At 42.3% G+C, this 21795-nt stretch overlaps 1 protein-coding gene across 14 annotated transcripts in view; it reads right to left on the bottom strand.

The window, feature by feature from the left end:
* foxp1b (forkhead box P1b) overlaps positions 1 to 21795 on the bottom strand; it is a 149773-nt gene that overhangs the window by 13415 nt on the left and 114563 nt on the right. For 12 of the 14 annotated variants that reach the window (XR_013098588.1, XM_076883731.1, XM_076883734.1 and 9 more), the window contains 5 exons: positions 18632 to 18782; positions 12585 to 12777; positions 7457 to 7564; positions 3107 to 3194; positions 1703 to 1786 (listed from right to left, as the gene is read on the bottom strand). Coding sequence is in view for 13 of the 14 variants with exons in the window: in XM_076883731.1 (XP_076739846.1) it covers positions 1703 to 1786; positions 3107 to 3194; positions 7457 to 7564; positions 12585 to 12777; positions 18632 to 18782 (624 nt within the window). In the remaining variant the exon portion in view is untranslated. The remainder of the gene's footprint in view (positions 1 to 1702; positions 1787 to 3106; positions 3195 to 7456; positions 7565 to 12584; positions 12778 to 18631; positions 18783 to 21795) is intronic. The other 2 variants (XM_024802366.2, XM_024802371.2) reach the window with 1 other exon arrangement.

Here is a 21795-nt window from a genome sequence, read left to right as displayed (position 1 = left end):
TGCAATCTACACTTAAAACCTCGGTGGAACCTTTGGCCCTGACCTGTGTAAGTCCGCCACTTGCCCAGCTAAAGTCACGTATATTTATCCAAGCTTTTCACAGCAGCTCACAGCGGGCGAAGTGGCATTGGAGCTGGGAGTCTATTTATTTGAATAAAAACCCAGCTCGCCCCCTCGAGAGTGTTAACGCTGAGCTCTGACACAGCCATTCTGCTGGGCCCCGGGGAGAGAGGAGAGGTAGCAAACTCGAGATGCTATCTGCAGACCCTACCACTTTTCATATACAAATGTCCCCATGTCAGAGGCCTCGTTTTCCACTCTAATCTACACAATCAGAGCGCGTGACACAGGCGCAGCTTTACAGACAGCTTATTGTCATTCAACATCTCTGCGCGCTTTATGTTGACGGGCTGCGCTTTGTAGAGCGCACACGCTGCCTCTGGATGTCAATAGCTACCTCGCTGACTGTAAATAAATGATCCAAGCTGTGAGGCTGCCGAGGGACGGCACTCCTGCATGTATATTGTGCATCTGTGTGCTCGTGTGTGCATGATTTCACACTCACGCCCTGCAGTAAAATGATCTTTGCTCATTGGGCTCTCTGAATTAACTGTCATACAGACTGAAATATGTTGCTGAGCCCCCCTCTTAAGCATGACAAAATAGAGACACTTAAATGCCATATGTTAAGCCTTTGCCCCTATAGGATAGGGATTAAGCACAAGGCTTTACGGCATAAAACACATTGAGAGTGATACAGAAGGTAAAATGTTGGGAATGTGCCAAGGAGATAAAAATAATGATCTGCAATTGCATTTACTCACATTTTCATTTTTCCCCCTTACAAATTTTTTAATAAATGGAATGAAATCATTTCTGTTGTATCTTTTTCATAGAAATATAAATATTTTAAAATTAGCTTTAAGTCAAATAAAATGAAACAGGGTCAAATGTGGAAGTAACTTTCAAGGTCTTTTAAAATAAAATTAAAGTTGAATCTAAAGCTTCCTGATAAATAAGAGATGCTAGTGATTTGATTCTTTTTGATCTCATGGACAGATTAGAGATTAGTAATTAGTATCATTATTTTAAGGCTAATTTATGTGAATACAGTCAGGGAAGAATTAGTTAGGAGGTTAAAATAAAAGTTGCTACTAACACATTTACTTTGAGGTGACATCAGCTAGCTTCCAGTTTATTGAAAATCAATAAATTATTATTATCTTTATATTTGTTCATGCTATCTTATTCTTGTTTTTTCTTCAAACACACATTGGCGTGACTCTATGATTCTCATAACATTTATATCCTCTGTCAAAAAAACACTAATTTTGCTGTTAAAGCACTAAGAATACATGCCACATCACATTCAGTTGATTAAATATAATATGTATTATTTTTTTCTATTTTTCTCTGCTTTCTCATCTTCTCTCTGTACCCAAGCAGCCACTTGTTCTTTGAAGCTGAGAAAAGGGGCCATTACAGAGTGTGCATCCAGTTCATCACAGACACCAAATTGAATCCTGGATGTCAGCAGATGTGCTCCAAACTATATTTACTGCCTGCCTCAAGAGAACAGCTGTTTTTATTTAGCAGATAAATAAGATGGAGGAAAGGATTAATGAATACATGTGTGCCAATTAAGACAAACAAAAGGATAGCGGGGGACAAGAGAGATATGTATGACGGGGTTGCTGCTCACCGGCTGTGGGGTGGCTTTGGGCTCCGTGGACTTGACATGAAGGTGCGTCATCATAGCCTGCAGACGCTCTTTGTCTTTTGCTAGCTGTAATGAGAAGAAAGGAGAGCGGTGAAGTTTTAATGAACATACACAATAAAAATCTATATTTGCCCATGTTTTAATTATATACATCCCTGTATAGTGAAGGCATCTTTTAGAGCGTGAACACCCTTATTCTTCTTCAGACCATTATTTAATTATTTATTTTTTTGTTTTTTGTTTTTGGAAGCTGTCAACAAGCCTGCACATCATACAGTCTAACTACACTCTCCAAGTCAAGGTTAAAATCCACTGCGAATCATCGCCAATAACAAGCTCAGGGCCTTTCTACCTGTCTGAAACTCTGCACTGTCTTAGCTGCCAGCCTAAATTATGGTGACAGGCTGCATGCAGAGGAAGTCTGTGTCTGATAAACCTTCACTCCATCTCTGGATAATACACCAGCTGAGCGGAAATAACAGGACATTGGCATGGTGCAACTAACATCGCACTGTTGGTTGTTGAAGTTAGCCTTTTGCAATTTAAAATAAACCACAACTGTTTGTCGTTAGTCATTTTGGTGGTATTATATTTGACTAATACGTGACCCAAAGCTGCAAACAGCATGAATATCTTTGTATTTGCTACAGCAGAAAAACTTGTACAAAACATAGTTATTTTTTTCCTGAAACACTAATAAATATCTTTATTATACATTAGTTCAGTGGTCACCATTTAGTCAAACACTGTTACACACACACACACACACACACACACACACACACACACACACACACACACACACACACACACACGGCTCATTGGACACTCCAAGCCCCCTCAATACAATGACTGTAAACTGCGTCTTTTTCCCTGAGCACAGTCTTAATGCGCATGCATATTTTTTAAAGAACATTAAAGCCCGTTCATGAGCGACGCGGTATTAAAGATACTGATTACTGTATCAACAGTTTTCTGCACTGAGCTTCAATAACCTTTCTGTTCCACTCAACACTGAGCGCCTATCCACATTATGCTATGTTTTATTGTTGGTGCCAAACAGTTAAAAGTCATAAATAACTTTAAAACCCAGTAAAATTCAAAATGTAATTATCTTCTCTACTTAGCCCGGGGCCCTCCATATATCTTTTCCTGGCTGTCATGCATACATAACACATTTTTAATGACTGGTTAGTAGCAAATGTACAAAATTATTTAATCTGCTGCACCACTACCACCACCACCAGCACCACCACCCCCATCCATCTATGAGTGACCCCATGGCTGATATCAGTCAGACAGGGAGGCGTTTGGACAGACACTGAGGAAGTGTCAGCAGAAGAAGACACATAAATATTTGGTTCAAAACATTCAGTGGGACAATACCTGCAGCTCCAGCTGTTGTACGACCTGCATTTGCACCCGACACTGGGCTGTGCTCCTGTCATCCAGGGCGTGCTCATTGTTAAGATGTCTGCAAAACAGAAAGAACAAAAAATGAAAACACAGACACCAGAAAGAAGGTAAAGTCAGATTCACAGTCCTGCAGTGCGTGGTTTAATACTGCAATCTGATCACTGGGCAAAGCACAATGTATATAGACCATGTGATAACATTAAAAAAAATTACTCATAAAACTAACTGCGTACTGTAATGATTCCACCTGCAGAACAAAAAGAAATAGTTCTTTTAACATAGAAGAATGACTCTCAATATTTCATGACGGTCATGTCTCCTCTAACTACAGCTTACAGATAAGAGGGATGATTGAAGAATTTCAGGTTGGATTCCTTTGCTAAATTATGCACCAGTGCCCTAATGCCATTTCTTCTCACTGCAGCTTTCCCTTGCCTGGATGATTTTGTCCTTTTTGGTGTTTTGACTGTTAATTATACCATTAAAATTAAGAGAATTCAAAAAAAGAAAGAAGAAGAAAAAAACAGAGCCAGACCAAATGCAGAGGACAGGACAAGGAGATGGGATCTGTCACAAAGTTGAATTATGGATATAATTATGCGTGATTATTTTATACAGGGGAAGATGTTCTCTTTTCCTGTACGTTTATAACTAATCTAAATAAGTAGCTCGCCGGGTAGCAGACAGGGTTTTTTCCGTGATTTATATAAAATGGTGGAGATAAGGTTCATGAGTGAAGGAAATATGATTGGAGGAATTTTATCAGCTGCCGCATGAATTACTGTTTGAAAATGCTTATGCAGGGGCATTTCATTAATCATTTAATCATAATCCAAGCAGGATGTTTGAACTGATTTCACAAATACCCTTTCATTTCACTACTTCATTATGCTCGCTAATGGATCCAATATATTATATATATCATAAATTATATCACATTTTCAGTGACCATGTAGGTCACTGTCACCAGGCGTGTCTCATATGCACTTTTTCTGTCATTTACTGCAAATCAAAAATAGCCAGAATCAACCTGTGACGGCACAGCACGGTACGACAGCCCGGTAAATTGCAGTGATGCCCCTGCTTCGTGTATAGACAACACATTTGTGCATAAAACAGCACATTTACACTCACAAAACAGACATGTAAAAGGAAGGTAAAATTGATAGGGCCCTGCTTCTGTTCTGCCGTGGTGTTTTCAACCTTGAGGTGAATGATTTATATCTTCCCAGGCAACCCAGGCTCCTTCCACCACACTCACATCTTCCTATTGTGTTCTGATGATTTATTTTTGAAGAATGACTCCGATATATACATTTAGCACTTGAAGTTAATTATTGTGGCAAAAAAAAGAAAAAAAGAAAAAGAAATTAAAAAGCCATATTTTTAAAAAAGGGTGGGCAATAACACCCTTTTTCACAATTCAGGCCTCTCTGGGCTTTCCATTTGTTTGAGTCAAATAAATGCCAATTTAATTAAGTACGTCAGAAAATGAAACTGGTAAACATTTCAGGACATCTTACTAAATTTCAAAGGAGAAAATAATAGGTAAAGACGTTTCAACTCCAATTTAACTGGCACAGGCTGAATTTTCAATGAAGACTGGCCTACGTGAGCAGCTTTGGAATTTCTGTGTTCATAGGAGACATGTGCCCTGCTTCTTTTCATCCTTTGTTACATTCCACTTTATTTCTTCTAATGACATGGAGAGTCACAGTGCATAATTAATAGGAAATGAAATATTCAAATGGCCCTAATGCAGCCTTGAGAGGAGTGTCTGGACACGGGAGCAGGGGATACGGGGGAATTGACATCGAGAGAGACTATGAACGTTGGCATGTGTCACTTTCTGGACTTCAAATGAAGCCGCTTTTAAAAAGCTCTCTGGCAGGATGACAGAGACTAATGTAAATTGCCACAATAAAACAAGTTAAATGGATATTCCCACAGTCGGTTTTATATATCAGTTAGTTTCCCTGATTTTATTTTTTATTTATTTATTTTTCGGTTACAGTTTCTAATTATATAGACTGGAGCCGCAGCTGAGGAAGGTTTATCTTCTCCACCGCTGGGTGGAATTTAATTTACAAGCACACATCTGTACAGTAACAATTACATTTAAAAAGCTTAGATTTTTTGATTTTTAAAAAAATAATAGCTTTACTACTTTTTATTTAGAGAAGGTATTTTACTCTATATTATATGTTTCATATGTTTGCAGAGCCCCCGCGACCCTGAAAAGGAGAAGCGGAAGCGAATGGATGGATGGATGTTTGCAGAGCTGCAAGGCCACATAACTTATAAAGCAGTCACTACATCGTGGCGACGTGCAGGAGATTTTGAGGTCTGAGCAGACAGACAGTGCAGCACTAGAGGGCACTGGAGTGTTTCGCTGGCTCTGACCTCTGACTGGACACTGAAAAGAAGGGTCCTGACCCTTGTAAAAACATCAGGCTCTGCTTAAACCCCAACCCCACCCTTCTGCGTGCTGATCTCGAAAACAGGAACAGGGATTTGGGTGTTTTGTATTTATCGAGATAGTGCGTGTAGGTATGTAATGTTTTCTTTAAAAGATAAAATAAATACACAGAGTTTAAAACAACATTTCAGTCCCGTGTTAGTTGTTACTGTTGGCATGTGGAGCTGAAATCTGGTGGACGTTAGAGTCCTCCTCACCTTTCTTTCTCTCTGGTGCACAGTACACTGTGTTCTGCTGACTGCACACTCGCAGACAGACACACATCTCTCCTCACATATATTTTCAACCTACAGAGATGACTCCTTCTTCTCTAATGCCCGAAGTATTCTTTGTTTTTATTTTTGATTCCTCTCGGAGGCCTGCAGTATCAGTTGCTGGGTTTTATGTGGAAGTGCTTAAGGGTTTGAGAGTTAACACCTTGGTGAGCTGCTCACACTCTTGCCTGCTGTTAAACAAAGGCAGCTTTGTGGAGACTCTCCCCAAATGTTTTTTTAACGTGTTCCAAGCAGTTTGAGCAGGCAACTAAAGTAAACAAGATGTTGCCATGATAAAAACACTTGTAAAAACATAGCTGAGTGCACTTAGAGACTTTTTAAGGCAGAGCTCTACCGGGCGCACTGAATTTAATTCTCCTCTGTTCTATAAACAAAGGGTGAGGCAATGTCAGAATACAATAAATAGTGATGGATTTAAGCGGGCACTCCCAAAGCTGAAATATGCAAGTGCATGTGTGAAAGTGTGTGAAAGTGTGTGTGTAATACTTGGTTTAATAATTGCCTGTCCCAGGATGTTTTTCTAAATTGAACTAAAACTACATAACTGCCTCTTTTTAGACACACAGAAACTGTAACATACAATGTGGCGCGATGAGCCTTTCAAACGCACGCTAGCTCAAAGCGGATTCACGTAAACAATCAAAAGAGGATTCAAAATGTTGACAAAGAGAGTCAAAACTTTCAGCAGACCTGCGAGGCGGTCCTACGCAGCACCTTTCTCTCCTGCATCTCTCGGGAAAGTGTGTGTTCGCTGAGTGCTTGTTTTAGGATAATGGAATTGTGTCATATCTTGTTTAAAGTGCGACTAATCCGGGGTGACAGTGAGCCATTGATCTGCTGCCACAACGCAGATGTTTTCATCCCCTCTGTAACCATGGCACTGTTATGTGTTGGATTACCTAGAGCGCACTGCACACAGCGTTGATTAGTAAACCAGGGGTCTGACTCAAATCGGGCATCGGGGAGCAAAACAATTCCCGTGTCAGGCTGGACAGAGTCAAACCTGTCATAGAGCGCACATTAGAAAAATGCTAAACACTTAGCTGGGGCTCTTTAATTACTCTACACATGGTTAAATTTAACACGGAGGTGAGACTTGGGCTTTGTTGAACTAAACAACAATGTAAACCAAAAAGCCACAGAAGTAAAACAGGAGGCAGGAGAGAAAACAAACAGACTCCTAGGAGAAGGACAGAAAAAGCTGAGCAAGGCAGTCTAAGACATATACACCAATTCTCCTGTCCGGTGACAAGGGCAAACATGCAGAGCGCCCGAAGTGTGAGCTGCCACAGATAAACATCCTCCCGTTGTTTGTTTGGGAAAAATGGCCCCTGTCACCATGGGAACTGCGCTTATCACAGGAATTAGAGGCCCATGCCGTTCCCAGAAGGAGACCCCACGGTACCCTTGTCAAGAGAGGCCCAACCCAGACTCGAGAATAACAACCAGCTGCACCTGCAGTGCTTTTGAGTCGCTGGGGGTCAGGAAAAGAAAAGTGTAATCGACCCAACAAGAGGACAAACAAACTGTGATAGAAAAGCACCTCCGACTATGACTTTTACTTACTTGAGGAATGACTGGAAATCATCAAACACTGCCTCGCAACCGGGCCACTTGCAAACGCCATGGCCGTACAGAGGGTGACTGTGGGGGGAAGGCTCTTCTAGCGTGGATCTGGGAAAGAGATTCAGAGAAAACGTTTTTAGTAAAGACAGTCCTGCAGTCACGTAACTTAACGACAGGCCAAAGAACCCGTTTTCTCCATTTCAGACGAAGTCCGGTTACTGCTTTCTTGTTTGTACTGTATCTTGTTTCCGCATGAAAACGTTGACTTCTACTTAATCTGTGACCCTTGGGCTTTGTGGAATCACTGTACCTGTGTGATCTGGCTTGCTCTGCTCTTAAAGGAAGGGACTCTTGTTGTGAAATCACAATCAAATCAGTGTGTATTTATTCAGTTTCACAGAGCCATGCTGTGGTTCACTTTGATCTAGACTGCTAGGGGGCTCCCTGAGTTGCTGTTTTTCCTGTGCCGCCTGCTGCATCATGTCATAGAGCCCACCTGGAGGAGCCTGTACCATGATATTAAAACCCCTACTTTCACACCATGCACGTATTGTAAACAACCCCGCCTGGTATCAATTTATCTACTGACCAATCTGTGTCACCAGGGGCTGACAAGCACGCATCTATGGGGAGCGTATGGCATGGTACAATCAGTCTAAATAGCAGGAACATCCCTGAAAAACAAACTCTGAAACATCTTCCATATGGTGAGAGGCACGGAAGCACAGCTAACCACAGTCAGCGCTAAGAGAAAGCGGTCTGTATGGAGGCAGTGTCTGCTAAGAGAGCAAGACAGGCAGCCATATGGACACAGGCACTATACAAGACACACAACTTTCAGCTACAAGAGCCTGGGGGACTGGCCTATATCGCTACCACCTGTGCTTCTGGCGGCTCATGAGCACAATGCTGCTGCTTCTCCTCCTCTAGTGTGAGCCTCGCTCTCTAAGACAACAAGATGGATCAGGAGAGTCAGTGCACTAGACTGTTGTGCTGTCACACGGGAGTAACTCCATTCACGTACACAATTTCCATCAGAGATAATAATGTCTAACTCTTCAACTTTACAGGGTTCTTTTAGGGACAGGAATGGAAAAATAAATGCACTGACATTAATAATGTTTTGCATTTCTTGGCAACGATCGATCAGCGCTGATTTAAAAATGTACATAAAACGAACGAGTGAAAAGAAATCAAAGCGCGGCGTGCCAATTTTGCAGGATTAAAAAAAATCTGATGTTCGGATTAAAATCTCATTTGTATCAATGTTAGTAAAACTGTACCTCGAGTAGGAAATTTTAAAGGTCGTCGCAGGTTTCCTTGTGTTATAATTACTTGCTTAAGAGTTCACATTGTTCATAACATGTGATAATTGCATTGCAATTAGGGAGCAGTCAAGCATTCATGAATGTGGTTAGCAGCTTTTTTTCCTCCTCCCTCTTTCAAAAGTCTGAATTTTTTTATTCAATTATGAATTATGCATTCACATTAAGACCTATGTTTTGATACAGCTAATAAATAGATGACGGAAGACCTATTATAATGAGTTTTTAACAAGGAAATGTGCGGACTGGTGAAGGTAACACTGGCTTTTAATTTAAAGGGATCCTTTTTTAATTCTTTGCAGGAGGCTTGTTGGTTAATTCTGTATTAACAAGATATTGAAATGTGGAGTGCACTGGGAATCAGTGAGCACAAAGCGCTATGAGGGGCTGGCGGCAGAAGAGCCCTTTTAAACGGTGGATGGCTAAACACTAGTAAATGACAGAATTTACACCAAATGAGCTACATTAGTGTAATAGGAGAAGAGTGCAGTATTCATGGGGTTTTCTCCCATTTGAGAACATGTTCAGAGGAGGGGGGGGAAAATGCAGCTTCCCATGTTGCGTTAAATTTGACTCGCACCCACGACAGGTTTGTCAGGATGTTATTATTGTCAGCCAGCCGGGGGGGGAAGAACACTCTAATGATCTCTTAAGAGCGATGAGGAAAACCATGTCATCAGCTTCTTTAGAGGAGAAGGAACATTAAAGTGCCTACAGACCCGGCCAGACAGTGCGTTAACCTTCCAGGTGTTGCACTCTGTTTATGTGTAGACAGACAGGCACAAGTGCACACAAAGGTGGTTTTGACAGCTGCTAGCCAGTTGTTTTCCAGCTCACTTATTTTGATGAGATGCTTTGGGCCATAAACAAGTGGAGATCCACGGTTGAGATTCTGTCCTGGTGGACTCAATACCTCAGCAAACGTGGGAAGATTGATATCCACCATGCTAGATGGCAGCGTCTGAAGCCAATCACTACATCCATCCTCGGCACTAGCGCCGACTTTAGCCTATCGCCTTGTGTCCATCCCCGATTCACACCCGCTACCCTCCTCCCCTCTTTTCACTTTCCAGGATCCTTTCCTTCTGTCTTCTCGGTGCCACTGCATGCTTTAACCTAAATGATTTAATTATCAGTTTCTTCTGGTGTAAGACAAATGAAAGGCAAGAGAGAGATGGGAGTGCTGTGCCAAATCTGATTATTTATCTCCTTAACAGATTGCTGTGTTACAGTCCCAGAGCTGTGGTTACTGATGGTTGTTGGGAAGTAAAGTGGGCCAAGTACTTTGTGAGGATGCTCCCAACCCCCTCCCACTTTATAAAGCTGATGCAGCAATGTGTTGGGAATTTGTGTCAGATACAGATCATGCACATTTGATTTGAATAAGCAAATCATTGAATAAAGATGACCTGACTCACAGGGGTATATCTCTATCTGTGCATAACAGTTCGTGGGCTGGGAAACAACACGGGCTGACAGATTGAGTGACTCAGGATCTGGTCATATCAGGGATGTTATTCAGACAAACAAAAATCCCAGCCTGCCTTGCCAGAGTGTTCTTTCAAACAACTAAAAGCAGGAACACGTGCCTCATCTTCGGTGTGTCAAGCCAGCAGTGATTGAATTTCTCCTCCTTCCTTAAGACGGAAGTGCAAAGCCGGTGAGTGATTCCTGTGGATGCACTTAAGGTTTTAGTTGCAGGCGTCGTTGTGCCTAGGCAGATTTTATATGACACATGAAACTAACTACATGGTACTTAGGGCCTGCTGTAAACCAATCTGAAGCCAGTCGGGAAAACAGGCCCATCAGCAGAGAGGCTTGTTTCTGTTGCATGACAAAAGGACTTGCAAAACCGCATCAATTAAAAGTTCATTAAGTTCAGCACCGGGAGGATGAGTGGATGCTCTCTATTTACGCCCGGGCCGGCCCAGCCCATTATCTTCAACCTGATTATTCAAATCCCTGGATTATAACACAGACGTTTTCTCAGAGCCTTGCTTAGAATAATCATACTTAATAATATTTCATTTTTCTTCCCATGGAGTCTGATTAGAATTGAGGCTGCATCATCAAAAGAGAGGCATAACGCTCTTGATAGTTGTGCGATTTAAAATTAACACAAGAAAGGATTATTGGTTGTGTGAATCTAAATTAGCATCATTCAGCATTTAATAAGGAATGTTTTGTGTTCGCTTGCTATCAGTCATCTTTTTTAGTAATTGTGCAGTTAAAACTCTGGGTAGGTAATCCACTTTCTCCAACAGATGGGGTGGATGAAAATCACCTGCCTGGTTTTCTGACAGATCTAAGATACGGTGAGAATATTCAGACCGAGGCTGCCTTCTTCACTTAAGCTTGTGTTAAACTGCTGCTGACAACTTCTTTAATCTCTGACAGTCAGCGCGAGGCAGAGGAGCTGCCAGCTCTTGCGTTATGTCTTCCCCGATGTTTCATGGAGCCCTCAGCTGAAGCTGGTTCTTGCCTTTTTCTGCCATCGACGCTCACCTTGTTTGCTCCACTTGCGACAATACGCGGTGGAGTGAGCAACGAGTCGATAGCCTCCCCTGTGATTTGTCTTTAACTACACAGAAACCAGACACTCAGCCAGACGCTGGATGGAGCACTGGAAGCCTGTGAATACTGTCAACTGCAGGAACAATTTATGCCCGCTTTTTTTCCCCTGCACCGCGGCAGGAGATAACTTTGAAAGACACTAAAGAGGATGAGTCTGTGCAGGTAGTATGCCATTAATCTATATAGAACCAAAAGCTCTACTTGAAAAGACATAACTGTTCTCTATCAGCACATCATGATATACTCCCTTGGTGTCACTCAGATCCTCTCTGTAACCCATCCTCCACATCCCTCCCCATAAGCAGCCCCTCTTCACCTCTGAAGACCTGCTTAGTTTACTGTGCTAAACATGTTTTCATCTGCATTGCTTTCGTAATGACGCGTAGGTTTTGATCACTGAAACACAAGTCAGATGTTAGGCAGTGAGCTCATGGTGCCTGGAGGCTCCTCACTAGCAGTTCAAAGATCAGGCTTTGGTGCAAGAAAACAAGCAAATGTGTAAGATGCCAAATTAATTCCTTCCTTAAAGACACATACACACAGCTCAGAGAGCACATGCCTTTCAGGGATGATTTATGGTGGTTTGGAAAATATCACCCAGTGTTTGCTTCTCCTAACATATAACAGCTTGTTGTTTTTGTTTTGTTTATTTATTCTGTAACACAGTAAATAAACAAAACAAACAGACATTTATGATTCTTTAAGTTCCCCATTCACAAAGGAATGTTTTTACTTCCTGGTGATCAAAATGTTCTCAAGGAAGTGCAGCGGAAAATCATAATTCAGCTATTCTCCCTATACAACTTAGTAAAAACAATAAAAAAACACGGTGATCCCCCCCTGATAATTTTACCGAGATCTAATTTCAACTATACGCACATTTCTCCCTGATGTTTCTATGTAATCCCCAGGTGTACTCAGTGGCACAGAAAGGTAACTGTGCTGGTCTTCAGGAATACTTACAAACTATAAATTAAAACAGTAATCTGTTCAAGTCTAGAGGGATTTCTCCATAAACTCAATCCATGTGGAAAAAAAGGGTAATTTAAAGTGGCATATAAAGCAAAACGAGTTTTTCTTTAAAGCGAGATGATGTTTCCCGAGGTCACAGTTTTATAAAAACCTCTTCCCTGTAGCAGTATCGTGAGATCACACAAGCACTGCAAGTCACATGCAAATAAAAGAAAACAACAACAACGACCCGACAACACCCTGCAGATGAGACTTACCCTTCTCTCTTGTGACTCATGTACTGGCCGTTGGTGGAGGCATGCTGGTTGAGGAGTGGGTTCTTTGGCGGTGCCGGGGAGGACAGGTCGAGACCCCGGTGGCCGTTGTTACTGCTGCTGTTGTTGTGCTCCTCCTTTACGTGAGCGTTTGTCACCTCTTTCCACAGTTGTTGCAGCTCTGTCGGAATCATGCCTGAGACAAACAAATTGGATAATTAAATCAATTAACAGCTAATCCAACTCTCTTCTTCATCACTTAATTAAATCAAAGCGTCTGTAAACAAAGCCGAGTATTAATTAGAAAATATTCCACTACAGGGTAATGCACTGAGAGCTCCCTCGCTCCTCTCTTCTCTCCCTCCCATTTTCTGTGATCTGAAGCGTGTTTGTATACACAAATCCCTGGCATTCACGCAAATTTCATGCCCAGAGTAAATAATTAACATCCAGACAAGGCATGAAATCTGAATAATCACCATCATTTTCTCCCAACAACAGAGATGTGCAGAACACACACAACAAAAAGTTTACAATAGCGACGCTAGAAAACATCCCACCCCTGTTTCCTTGAGAAACAGGACCCTGGGGTAATATTCTCAAAAGCACATTAATGTGCAAAATACTTAAAGCTCTGCACCGCCTCCAATTGACACAGAAGACTTAAACCTCATTTAACAAGTCAAGCACACTGCAGCTCACACAGCCCTTTGAAAAAAAAGGGGAAAAAAATCCCTTGAAGACAGAAGACATTTTTCTGCGTGCTGAAAACACATCTGCAGAGCGTGTGTGTTTTTTCAGCAAATGAGTGACAGCGATCCCGACACTCAGGGCCAGACTCGGGATGAAGAAGGATAATGCAGTGCTTGTGAACCCTACTTTCCGTGTCTCACAGCAGAGAGTCTTTGTTGGCACACAATACGTATGTGTCCATCTATGGTGTGTCTGAGAAGTCTGCTTTCACTTGACACAAATGAGGACAAAGCTGATATGTAAAATAAGATTAAACCTCATGGGCGAAAATCTGTGGCTACGAGTGTTTTCAGTCAAAACACGGTGCGTGCGGGCAAGCCCGATTTTAATAGCGCTGAAAAATCTAATATCAAAATATATGTGCATTTGTAATGGGGATTCAAGTCTGTGCTTAAATAAGCCACATGTTTTAAGCATGGCGGAAGAAGCCCCTTGGATATGTGGTGAGTTTAACCACAGAGCAAATGGGCAAGACCACTCGTTTAACATTACAATTAATTAAATCCATTCTCAAAATGAGCACTGGCAAATGAAAGATGATTTGCACATGCTTATCTACTCGGGTTTATATTCTCCGGATCCCCCCCCCACTCCTCCCTGTTTCTCATCACCAGCTCTATAGATACCAGAAGTGCTCCTTTCAAGCACCAGATTGTAATACATTGTGTGCAAAATGCTTAGTCTTAATTTATTCCTGTTGTGGAAAATAACTGTGAGGTGAAGATCTCAATATGATCAGCAAAAATATTTTTAATTTGATAAGCTACTAAAGATTTTAATTATGCTGGTAATGGAGAACATTGGCCTAATGAGGCGGAGGACTCCAGAGAGACGCAGGGGCTAAGAACTGTGAAATGAGTCTGATAGGATTGCTGTAAATTCACACTAGATCGTTTGCATATCAAAGAGCAGGAAATGATTGCAGGACAAATCAATAACCTTTCCACGTTCCAAGGAGCGTCTTCCCTCATTCGGATATTTCAGCACACTCGCTCTATTCTGTCTGCCTGTATTCTCCCTTATTCTCCTCATTGCCTTGATGTGCCCTAATCGAAGTGCGCATTCATGACAGGCTAAACATGCTTTATTTCGCGCTCCATGTTATAGCATGCTAATCCGGCGCTTGTTGATTTCCAGTTTCATTATCAAAGGCTGCATTGTTGTTTTGGACTTTGGAGCAAAAGTTTGTTTTTCCTTCTTTTTTTTCCCTGTGATAGCTGGTTTAGAAGAGGAAGGTCACTGGTGATGTGAGTGTCCTGCGCTCTGACAGAGGGAACAATCATTTTCCCCCCACTTGGTGCCCGGTGACAGTGGGCGATGTATTTTTAGCCGATGTGCTTGACAGGGCAGCCCACACTGGCTCAATTACCCAGCAGTCCTGGTGACCCCAACACCACTGTTTACTCAGATGAAACCACAGCACATAGACCGGTCTGATGAGAGAGGTAACGGAGTGGGACCAACCTGTCTCTTTCTGGATCTAGTCTGCAGTTTTATTGCTCTCCGTTCGCCACTTCCCTCTCCTACCCCAACCTCTTCAAACTCTGCAACAGCTATGGCTCATGATTCCACATAAATGCCAATAAAATATCATTACACAAAAGTCTCCGTGGGTATTATATTTTGTGTTGGGACAAAAATGCATCGAGTTTCTCTCCATCTGATTACTGTGGGACACATAATGACATTGATCTGTAAGTCCTTCTTTCTTTGGTACCCAGTTTGTCCATCTTTTAAACGCCAGATTGGTTTATCTTTCCTGTTTCCATTTTTCAACACAAGTCTTCCACTCATTACGAGCGGGAAATACGGACAAGCACTTTAAAAAATGTATGTTGTTGGGACAGTTGATTGATCACCGGCCTCCCAACTCAATTTTACCTCCGCAGGTAGCTCTGGCACCAAGACAGGCCTAGCTCTTCAACCTTTTCCTGTCCTTGTCCTCCTGCACCCAGGTGACCATGTTCAAGCAAGCAGAAAGTTGATTTAAGGTTCATAATGACATCAGTTGCAGGCCATCATCCCCCAAATAAAAAATGGCCCCTAGTGCTCCGAGCTCTTTAAACCGTGCTGCTACTTCTCACACAGTGCCGGTGCCATGGGGGGACAGTGACATCGCTATTAGTTTATTGTTCCGTCAGACTGGGACCTTTACTGCACCCCTGTTTATGTTGCCGTAATCACCGGCCTGCTGATATGCACCCCTTTGGCCTGAAATATGTCCTGTCCTAATGCTGCTGGAACTATTACCAGTAGCCCACTGCTGGATGTATCAATCACTGACAGGTCGGCTGCATTACCCGCCGCTGTCCCTGATGTGCTGCTGTTCTGTGAGCACTTCATGGCTCGCCACATTCTTTGCTTTCATATTACCGACAAATTTGTCTTGTCACTGTCCCACTGGCCTCTCTTAGACAGCTTAAATGATGTTGTGCAGCTAGAGGAACTCGCTCTCTCGCAGAGCAACCTCACAGGGTGAAGGTCCATTTTATTCGGGATGTGCACAAACACCGGCCACCTTTGTGACACACACACACAGCCACATGTGCAAAAAACATGCAAACACCTTAGCAACGCGAGCCTGAGCAACCACTGACTCACTTATCAGGTCAAGAGGACAGGCTTTTTGTGAGGCAGGTGGGGGTGTTGGTTGGATCAAATTTATATTTATGAGAGTTATATCCTCCCCAAACACATTTTGGTAATTTATAACAGATAGCGCCTGGCCGCTTCCAAGACTTTGGACATTAATGTCAAAAGAATTTACGACAAGAGAAACAAATTACGCTCAAGATAATGTGAGAAATTGTTTTTCACTCAAAAGTGCTATCTACAAGTTTATACTTAATTAGTGCTATCAATTTTTTGAAAAGCTAATTCAGATGCATTCCTTCAGTCCAGAACAATGACTGTAATCTGTCTCAGCCAACAATGTACTGTACCAGACAGAAGAGTGATATATGACTGAGGTTTAAACTGCACTGCAGTACCCAAAAGGACACTTTCTTTAATTATTCTGTTTCAGTGGCCTATTATTTGCTAACCTTTAGCGTTTTCATTCTCTCTGTACATGAAAAATGGAGACAGAGGACCGTCTGCTATAATAATGGGATTTTAAAATAATTATATCGATATCTTCATGTTTAAATGAAAGAAATAAAAATCATCAGTTAGAAAGTCACCGCAATTTACTGCCCCCAAGTTTGAATCCATAATCACTGGGACCCAAACAGAGAAGATCAACTCACTGCTTCCGATGCAGTGCTAGCTGAATATTGCAGATTAGATCCGAGTACCATAGGCCTGGCCCGCTGATGCGTGAAAGAGTTTAGTGATGTGGAAAACAGAAAGGTCATCAATAACTTCAAACAGTCAAGCAGAAAATGTGTAGAATAAGAAGACAAACTGGGGGCCTGGAGCACTAGCCTAAGTGTTGTAACAGCTGTCGCAGACACAGAGTTAACCACGAGGGCAAACTAACCAGGTTTGACTGGTTGCAACAAAAGTGAAACAGACCGCTAATTGTATGTGGGAAGATTCAGTTCCTTATTTCGATGTTTATGCGAACAATAGCCTAGTTAAATTTTCCCTTTAACTACGAGTGTAACTTATTTTAATCTGCCGTTCGGCATGAAAATATATTTGCACGGAGTTAAAAGTCAGATTTTCTCTTAGAACATAAATTCTGTCATTTTATATGGCGTCTGTGACACAGTGACACGCGACTGAAATCACTATTTCAGTACCACGTAGCCCCAACAAAGCATAAGCGAAAACTGAAAAGGTAGCATATGAAGGAGATAAACTTAGTGCCCCCGCTCTCTGATAAGATGAGATGCCTCAGAGGTATGTGATGATGACACAAAATAAACAGGATGTTCTAAGCCTGTTGTGAAATCTATCAAAAGTTCAGTGCCTAGCCATATCACTCACACAATGCTTTACTCAAGGGGTGTGTGAGTGTTTGCCAGACATCTGACACAGAGCAATTCAGCAAAGCGCAACACAGAACACAGCAGTGCTCCACGCCTGTGCCCACGGCGATCGTCTATGAGCGGATGAGTTATTCCATACCCAGTCCAAACAATAACAGCACTGTACAAACCATGTTTGTGTTTGCCTATTACCTAAGCACTCTCCCATCCCCTCCCATTTTTATCTTATTATTTCAAAACTGTTTGTCTTAGCTGTGAATGAATAGTCAATGTCATGTTCTAAAACCCTTATGATGGCGTCTTTGTCACAGGGGGACCGCTCCTTAACATAACATTAAGGAATAAATGAAGAAATAAACTTCCTGGCCAAACAGCAAGTATTGACTTCCTATCAGGTTACAGGCGCTTTTACAGTGACAAGTTTACTGGCGGTTTCTGAACAATAGATCCAGTCTTCCTCCAGGCTAAAGGAGACTGACACCAGAATGCCAATCACAGGAACAGGACAATGAGCTGAAGGACAAAGTGTGGATCTCTGCTTCTGAGCAGTGGGATGTGTTACTTGAGTTAGTTCAGTGTTCCAAACTGAAATCGTGCAGCAAACATGTTTTGGCGTAAAGGAGTTAGATCCCATTTAGTAAAGGGGAGAAGCGATCGCTGAAGATATAAAGCGGACGTCGAGTCAGTATGTGGTTAGATACTTCTAGTGTTACATTCTTGGTCGAGCTCTACGACTATTCGGTGTGTTTGTGTTCAGCTGGTGTTGTTAAGTGTTTTTTAAAGAGTTTATTTGTGTAATTTTTCAAGTACAACACATAACTAAGCAGCTCAGGCATGACAAGACCAAGCAAGTAGGTAAGAATATCAAATACAAAATAATAGGCATCGGTTTCATTCCCAACTCTCACTATCTAAGACAATAGAACGCTTCCTGTAACAATAACATAAACAAGGTTATAGTGAAACTGGTTGAGCAATACAAAAGGTGCAGAGACAGGATAGTCCTGTTTAGAGACCCTGAAGAAAGACGTGCAAGATCAAACTTAAACTCCAGACATATATCTTTGTTGTTGGAGTGACATAGCTGATCCACAGGAAGAAAATATCTATTTTTACAGTGAAGCATTTATATTAATAGGACTATTTCAGTATGGAAAAATCAACATTTTATTCCACCTAAACCTAGCCCCCAAATTAAAGGCTCTTAAAATATGTGTTTTTATAGTGATTCGAGTGTTCTTCAGTTGCTGTGCTTTACATACAGCCACATGATAGGTCATCATAACTGCTTCATTGTGGATGAAATGTTAAAGCTGGTGGACAGGAAGATTGCTGTGCTGCAGTCACATATGAGGTACTAACCCTGAGTGAGGGAGTGCAGTGGCAGGCCAGTCTGTCCAGGCTGGATGCTGAGCAGTCCTTGCCTCTGAAGGTTGAGCAGGTGCTGCTGCTGGACCTGCTGGACCTGCAGGAGCTGCTGCTGGAAAGCCAACTGCTGTGCTGACACCTGCTGCTGGAGGCACACAGAGACACAAAGAGGCACACCATCAGCAAACACATACAAACCGTATGTAAAAGCACAACAGCCAGTGCAAACACGTACATTTGAATTTCAGGTTCCTTTGCATACACCATTTAAAAAACCCGTTTTAACATCAAGGTGACAGAGTTCACAGTTAGGGTTGTAAAATGAAGCACTTTAGAACAACATGTTCATTCATAAAAAACAAGGTTAATGGATTTAACGCGTGCTACCACGAAGCCTAATTTTCCTTTTTTTATTTTTTGCCTTTAGTTTGGTTTTGTCAGAGCCCACTTAAGACAGGTACGCTATACATCTCTCTCTCTCTTAATTAACGAGGAGTCGCAAGGCAAATGACAAACAATGAAACAACATAGTTAATCATTCATAATAAGAGCCACAGGAATTTAATTACAGCCATTCATAATTCAGCAAACAACGTGTGACTAAATCAAAGTGCTTAATAACCACCCTAGCAACTCTCACAACTCTCCCAGGCATGGCGCTGAGCTCAGGGATTCAGTCTTCCCCCAACCAGCGTGGCAAGCTGCGTTCAATCGCATGCTGTGGACGGTCTATGTGATAGCTGTTTTGTTCGTCTTACTGTGTTAAGACCGCTTCGTGAAGAAACAGTTAATGAAACAGTCGCGCGTCTTCACTTGATTTTAAAGTCAGGGAGATGAAAAAAAAATCTGGCTCTGAAAAGTGAAACGTGAACTTTGATGGGATGAAAAAGTGAAATAAGGGCACAGAAGAAAATGGAAAGGAAAAAGACAAAGTCAGAATAATAAATAGAAGGAAATTTGCTAATATCCCCAATCCGCCATGAGTCAAAACAAATGAGAGATGGAATTTAGATAACAGGGACACAGAGGAGAGAGATGACTTTTAACCCGTTCATCAACCGACGTTCTTAATAATCCACAGTCAGCTCAACAAAGTGTTGTTGCTGATTAAACAGGACCTAGCTGTACACCTTCTGTATTTTCTAACAGTTAAGGACATAACAAACACGTCTGAGACCCAACAGGACACTAGGTCTGTTTATGAGTATACAAGACCAGTTTGTCAAGCGGGTGGAAGGAGAGGTAGGGGCACTAAAAGCAGCGCCGTGCACCGCACCCTTTTACCAAACACAGGATACACCACTTTGTTTACTTCTCACAATTGAGTGCATACAAAAAAGGTCTCTGTGCAATGCGGCAGTCAGGTCACTGGCTGGCGGCTCTGAAACCACTGAAACAGCCAGATAAAACGGGTCCCCTCCGCCCACCCCTGCCGGGCTTGTCAAAAGGGTCGAGCGGCCTTCCTTTCTCTTCCTCTACCTCCCTCCTGCCCTGCACCCAGCCTGCTGCTTCTGCACTGGCTGACTAAAAATAACGCTCTGGGCAGCGCTGGCCCATTACAGCGAGCGGTGTCGTCTCATTGGATCAATCAGAGGAAGAAGGCACTTTGTCAGTGGTAACGGAGGGTCATAATTGAAGAGTAACTACATTCAGTCTCAGGCTCATGTGTGATCTAACCCAAAATGTGAGGGAAGAAAGTGAGACAGAGAAAAAAAGAGCGACTCGATAAAGATCACATTCAGGATGCAGGTGGCCTGTGATCCTCTCTGATGTGTTCTGTTTATGAACGATGGTTGGCTCTTTTTCTCCTTTCATCAGTGTGAGAGAAGTTTCTCTTGTCTTGAGTTTTTCTCTTTTCAGCAGCTCCTCCCTGACAGATAAAGATAATAGTGCTATGGGAGGGGGAGGGGGGCTTAGAAGGAACAATGTCTTTCATCAAAACGCTAAGTAAATAGGCTAAATAAATAGAGGGGTGGCTTTTGAGGGAAAAAAAAGGAAGAAAGAAAATGGAGTGCTGCAAATGAATTTAACTCTCTCCCCTTCATATTTTTCCTCTAGTCCCGTCAGCTGACAGCGGCTCCTGTGCACTCTCAGCATGCAGACACATTAAAAACCCCCAGACCCAATAGACCAAATAAGAGGTTAACAAGAAGTGGCACGAGGGAGAGAAAAATACAGTCCCTGACAAATGATAAAGAGTGGCACTGGCAGCCCTTTATTGTCAAGCTTCAAATATAAAGTTAAAGATCTTTGAAAAACTAAATTTTGATGTCTTTAAAATAAAAGAGGCACAAAGCAACAACAGGGGGTTATTGTCTGGCAGCCACAGGGGATTCACTGCATAATTCTTATTCTGTCTTTTGATGGCTGCTAGAAATGCGACTGAAAGAGAGAGAGAGAGCGAGTGCGATGGAGAAGAGAAAGAAAACATCAGCAGAAGGGGAGAGCCTCTCGAGGCTGCATCCATTTCCTGTGATCATACATAATATGCTTCAAAAGTAGTTTTTTCTTTTATTCTCATGCTCCATTCAACTGATCAATTGCACCTCCTTGTCTGCCCCCCTCGCCTCCCCCTCTTTTTCTCCCTTGCTCCTCTAGTGTTTACATCAGATGCGACTTGGTGACAGGCCCTATCTGAGGCCGAGGAGCTCTGCTGTCATGTTGATTTATGGGAGCATCATGCCACAACTTGTCCAAACTGAAGCCCGCAGTTCATTAATTAGGGAGCTACGACTTTGAAGTTGGGTGCTTCGACAGCACGCGGACGTGTGCGGGAGTGAGCATGCGTGGATGAGCGTGGGTCCGCTTTTAACGCCGGGCTTAATTTTCTGTGTTTCCTTTACTCTCCAAACATTGGAACTCAACGGGGACAAGAGTGAAAATTCCCAGATCGTCTTTGAACTTCTTCTGACTGCACAATAATAATTTGCTTCGTCCACAGTGATGCCTGTATCCGCCTGTCATTAACACGCATTAAGCCGCTGCCTATGAGCAAGCAGGGGAGCGAAGGAGGGAAAAGCAAGAAAGAAAAATGGTGAAAAAAAACTCAACATGGGCAACAAAGCTGGAAGCGCTCTCTGCACTGATATCTCACAATTACATGCCTTCTTTTCCTCTGCCATTTCCATGTTAATTACCGAGAAAAGCCTCTCAGATTT

Source organism: Maylandia zebra, linkage group LG5 (genome assembly GCF_041146795.1).
Source record: "Maylandia zebra isolate NMK-2024a linkage group LG5, Mzebra_GT3a, whole genome shotgun sequence".
Lineage (NCBI taxonomy): Eukaryota > Metazoa > Chordata > Actinopteri > Cichliformes > Cichlidae > Maylandia > Maylandia zebra.
This window is presented reverse-complemented; position numbering and strand designations above follow the sequence as displayed.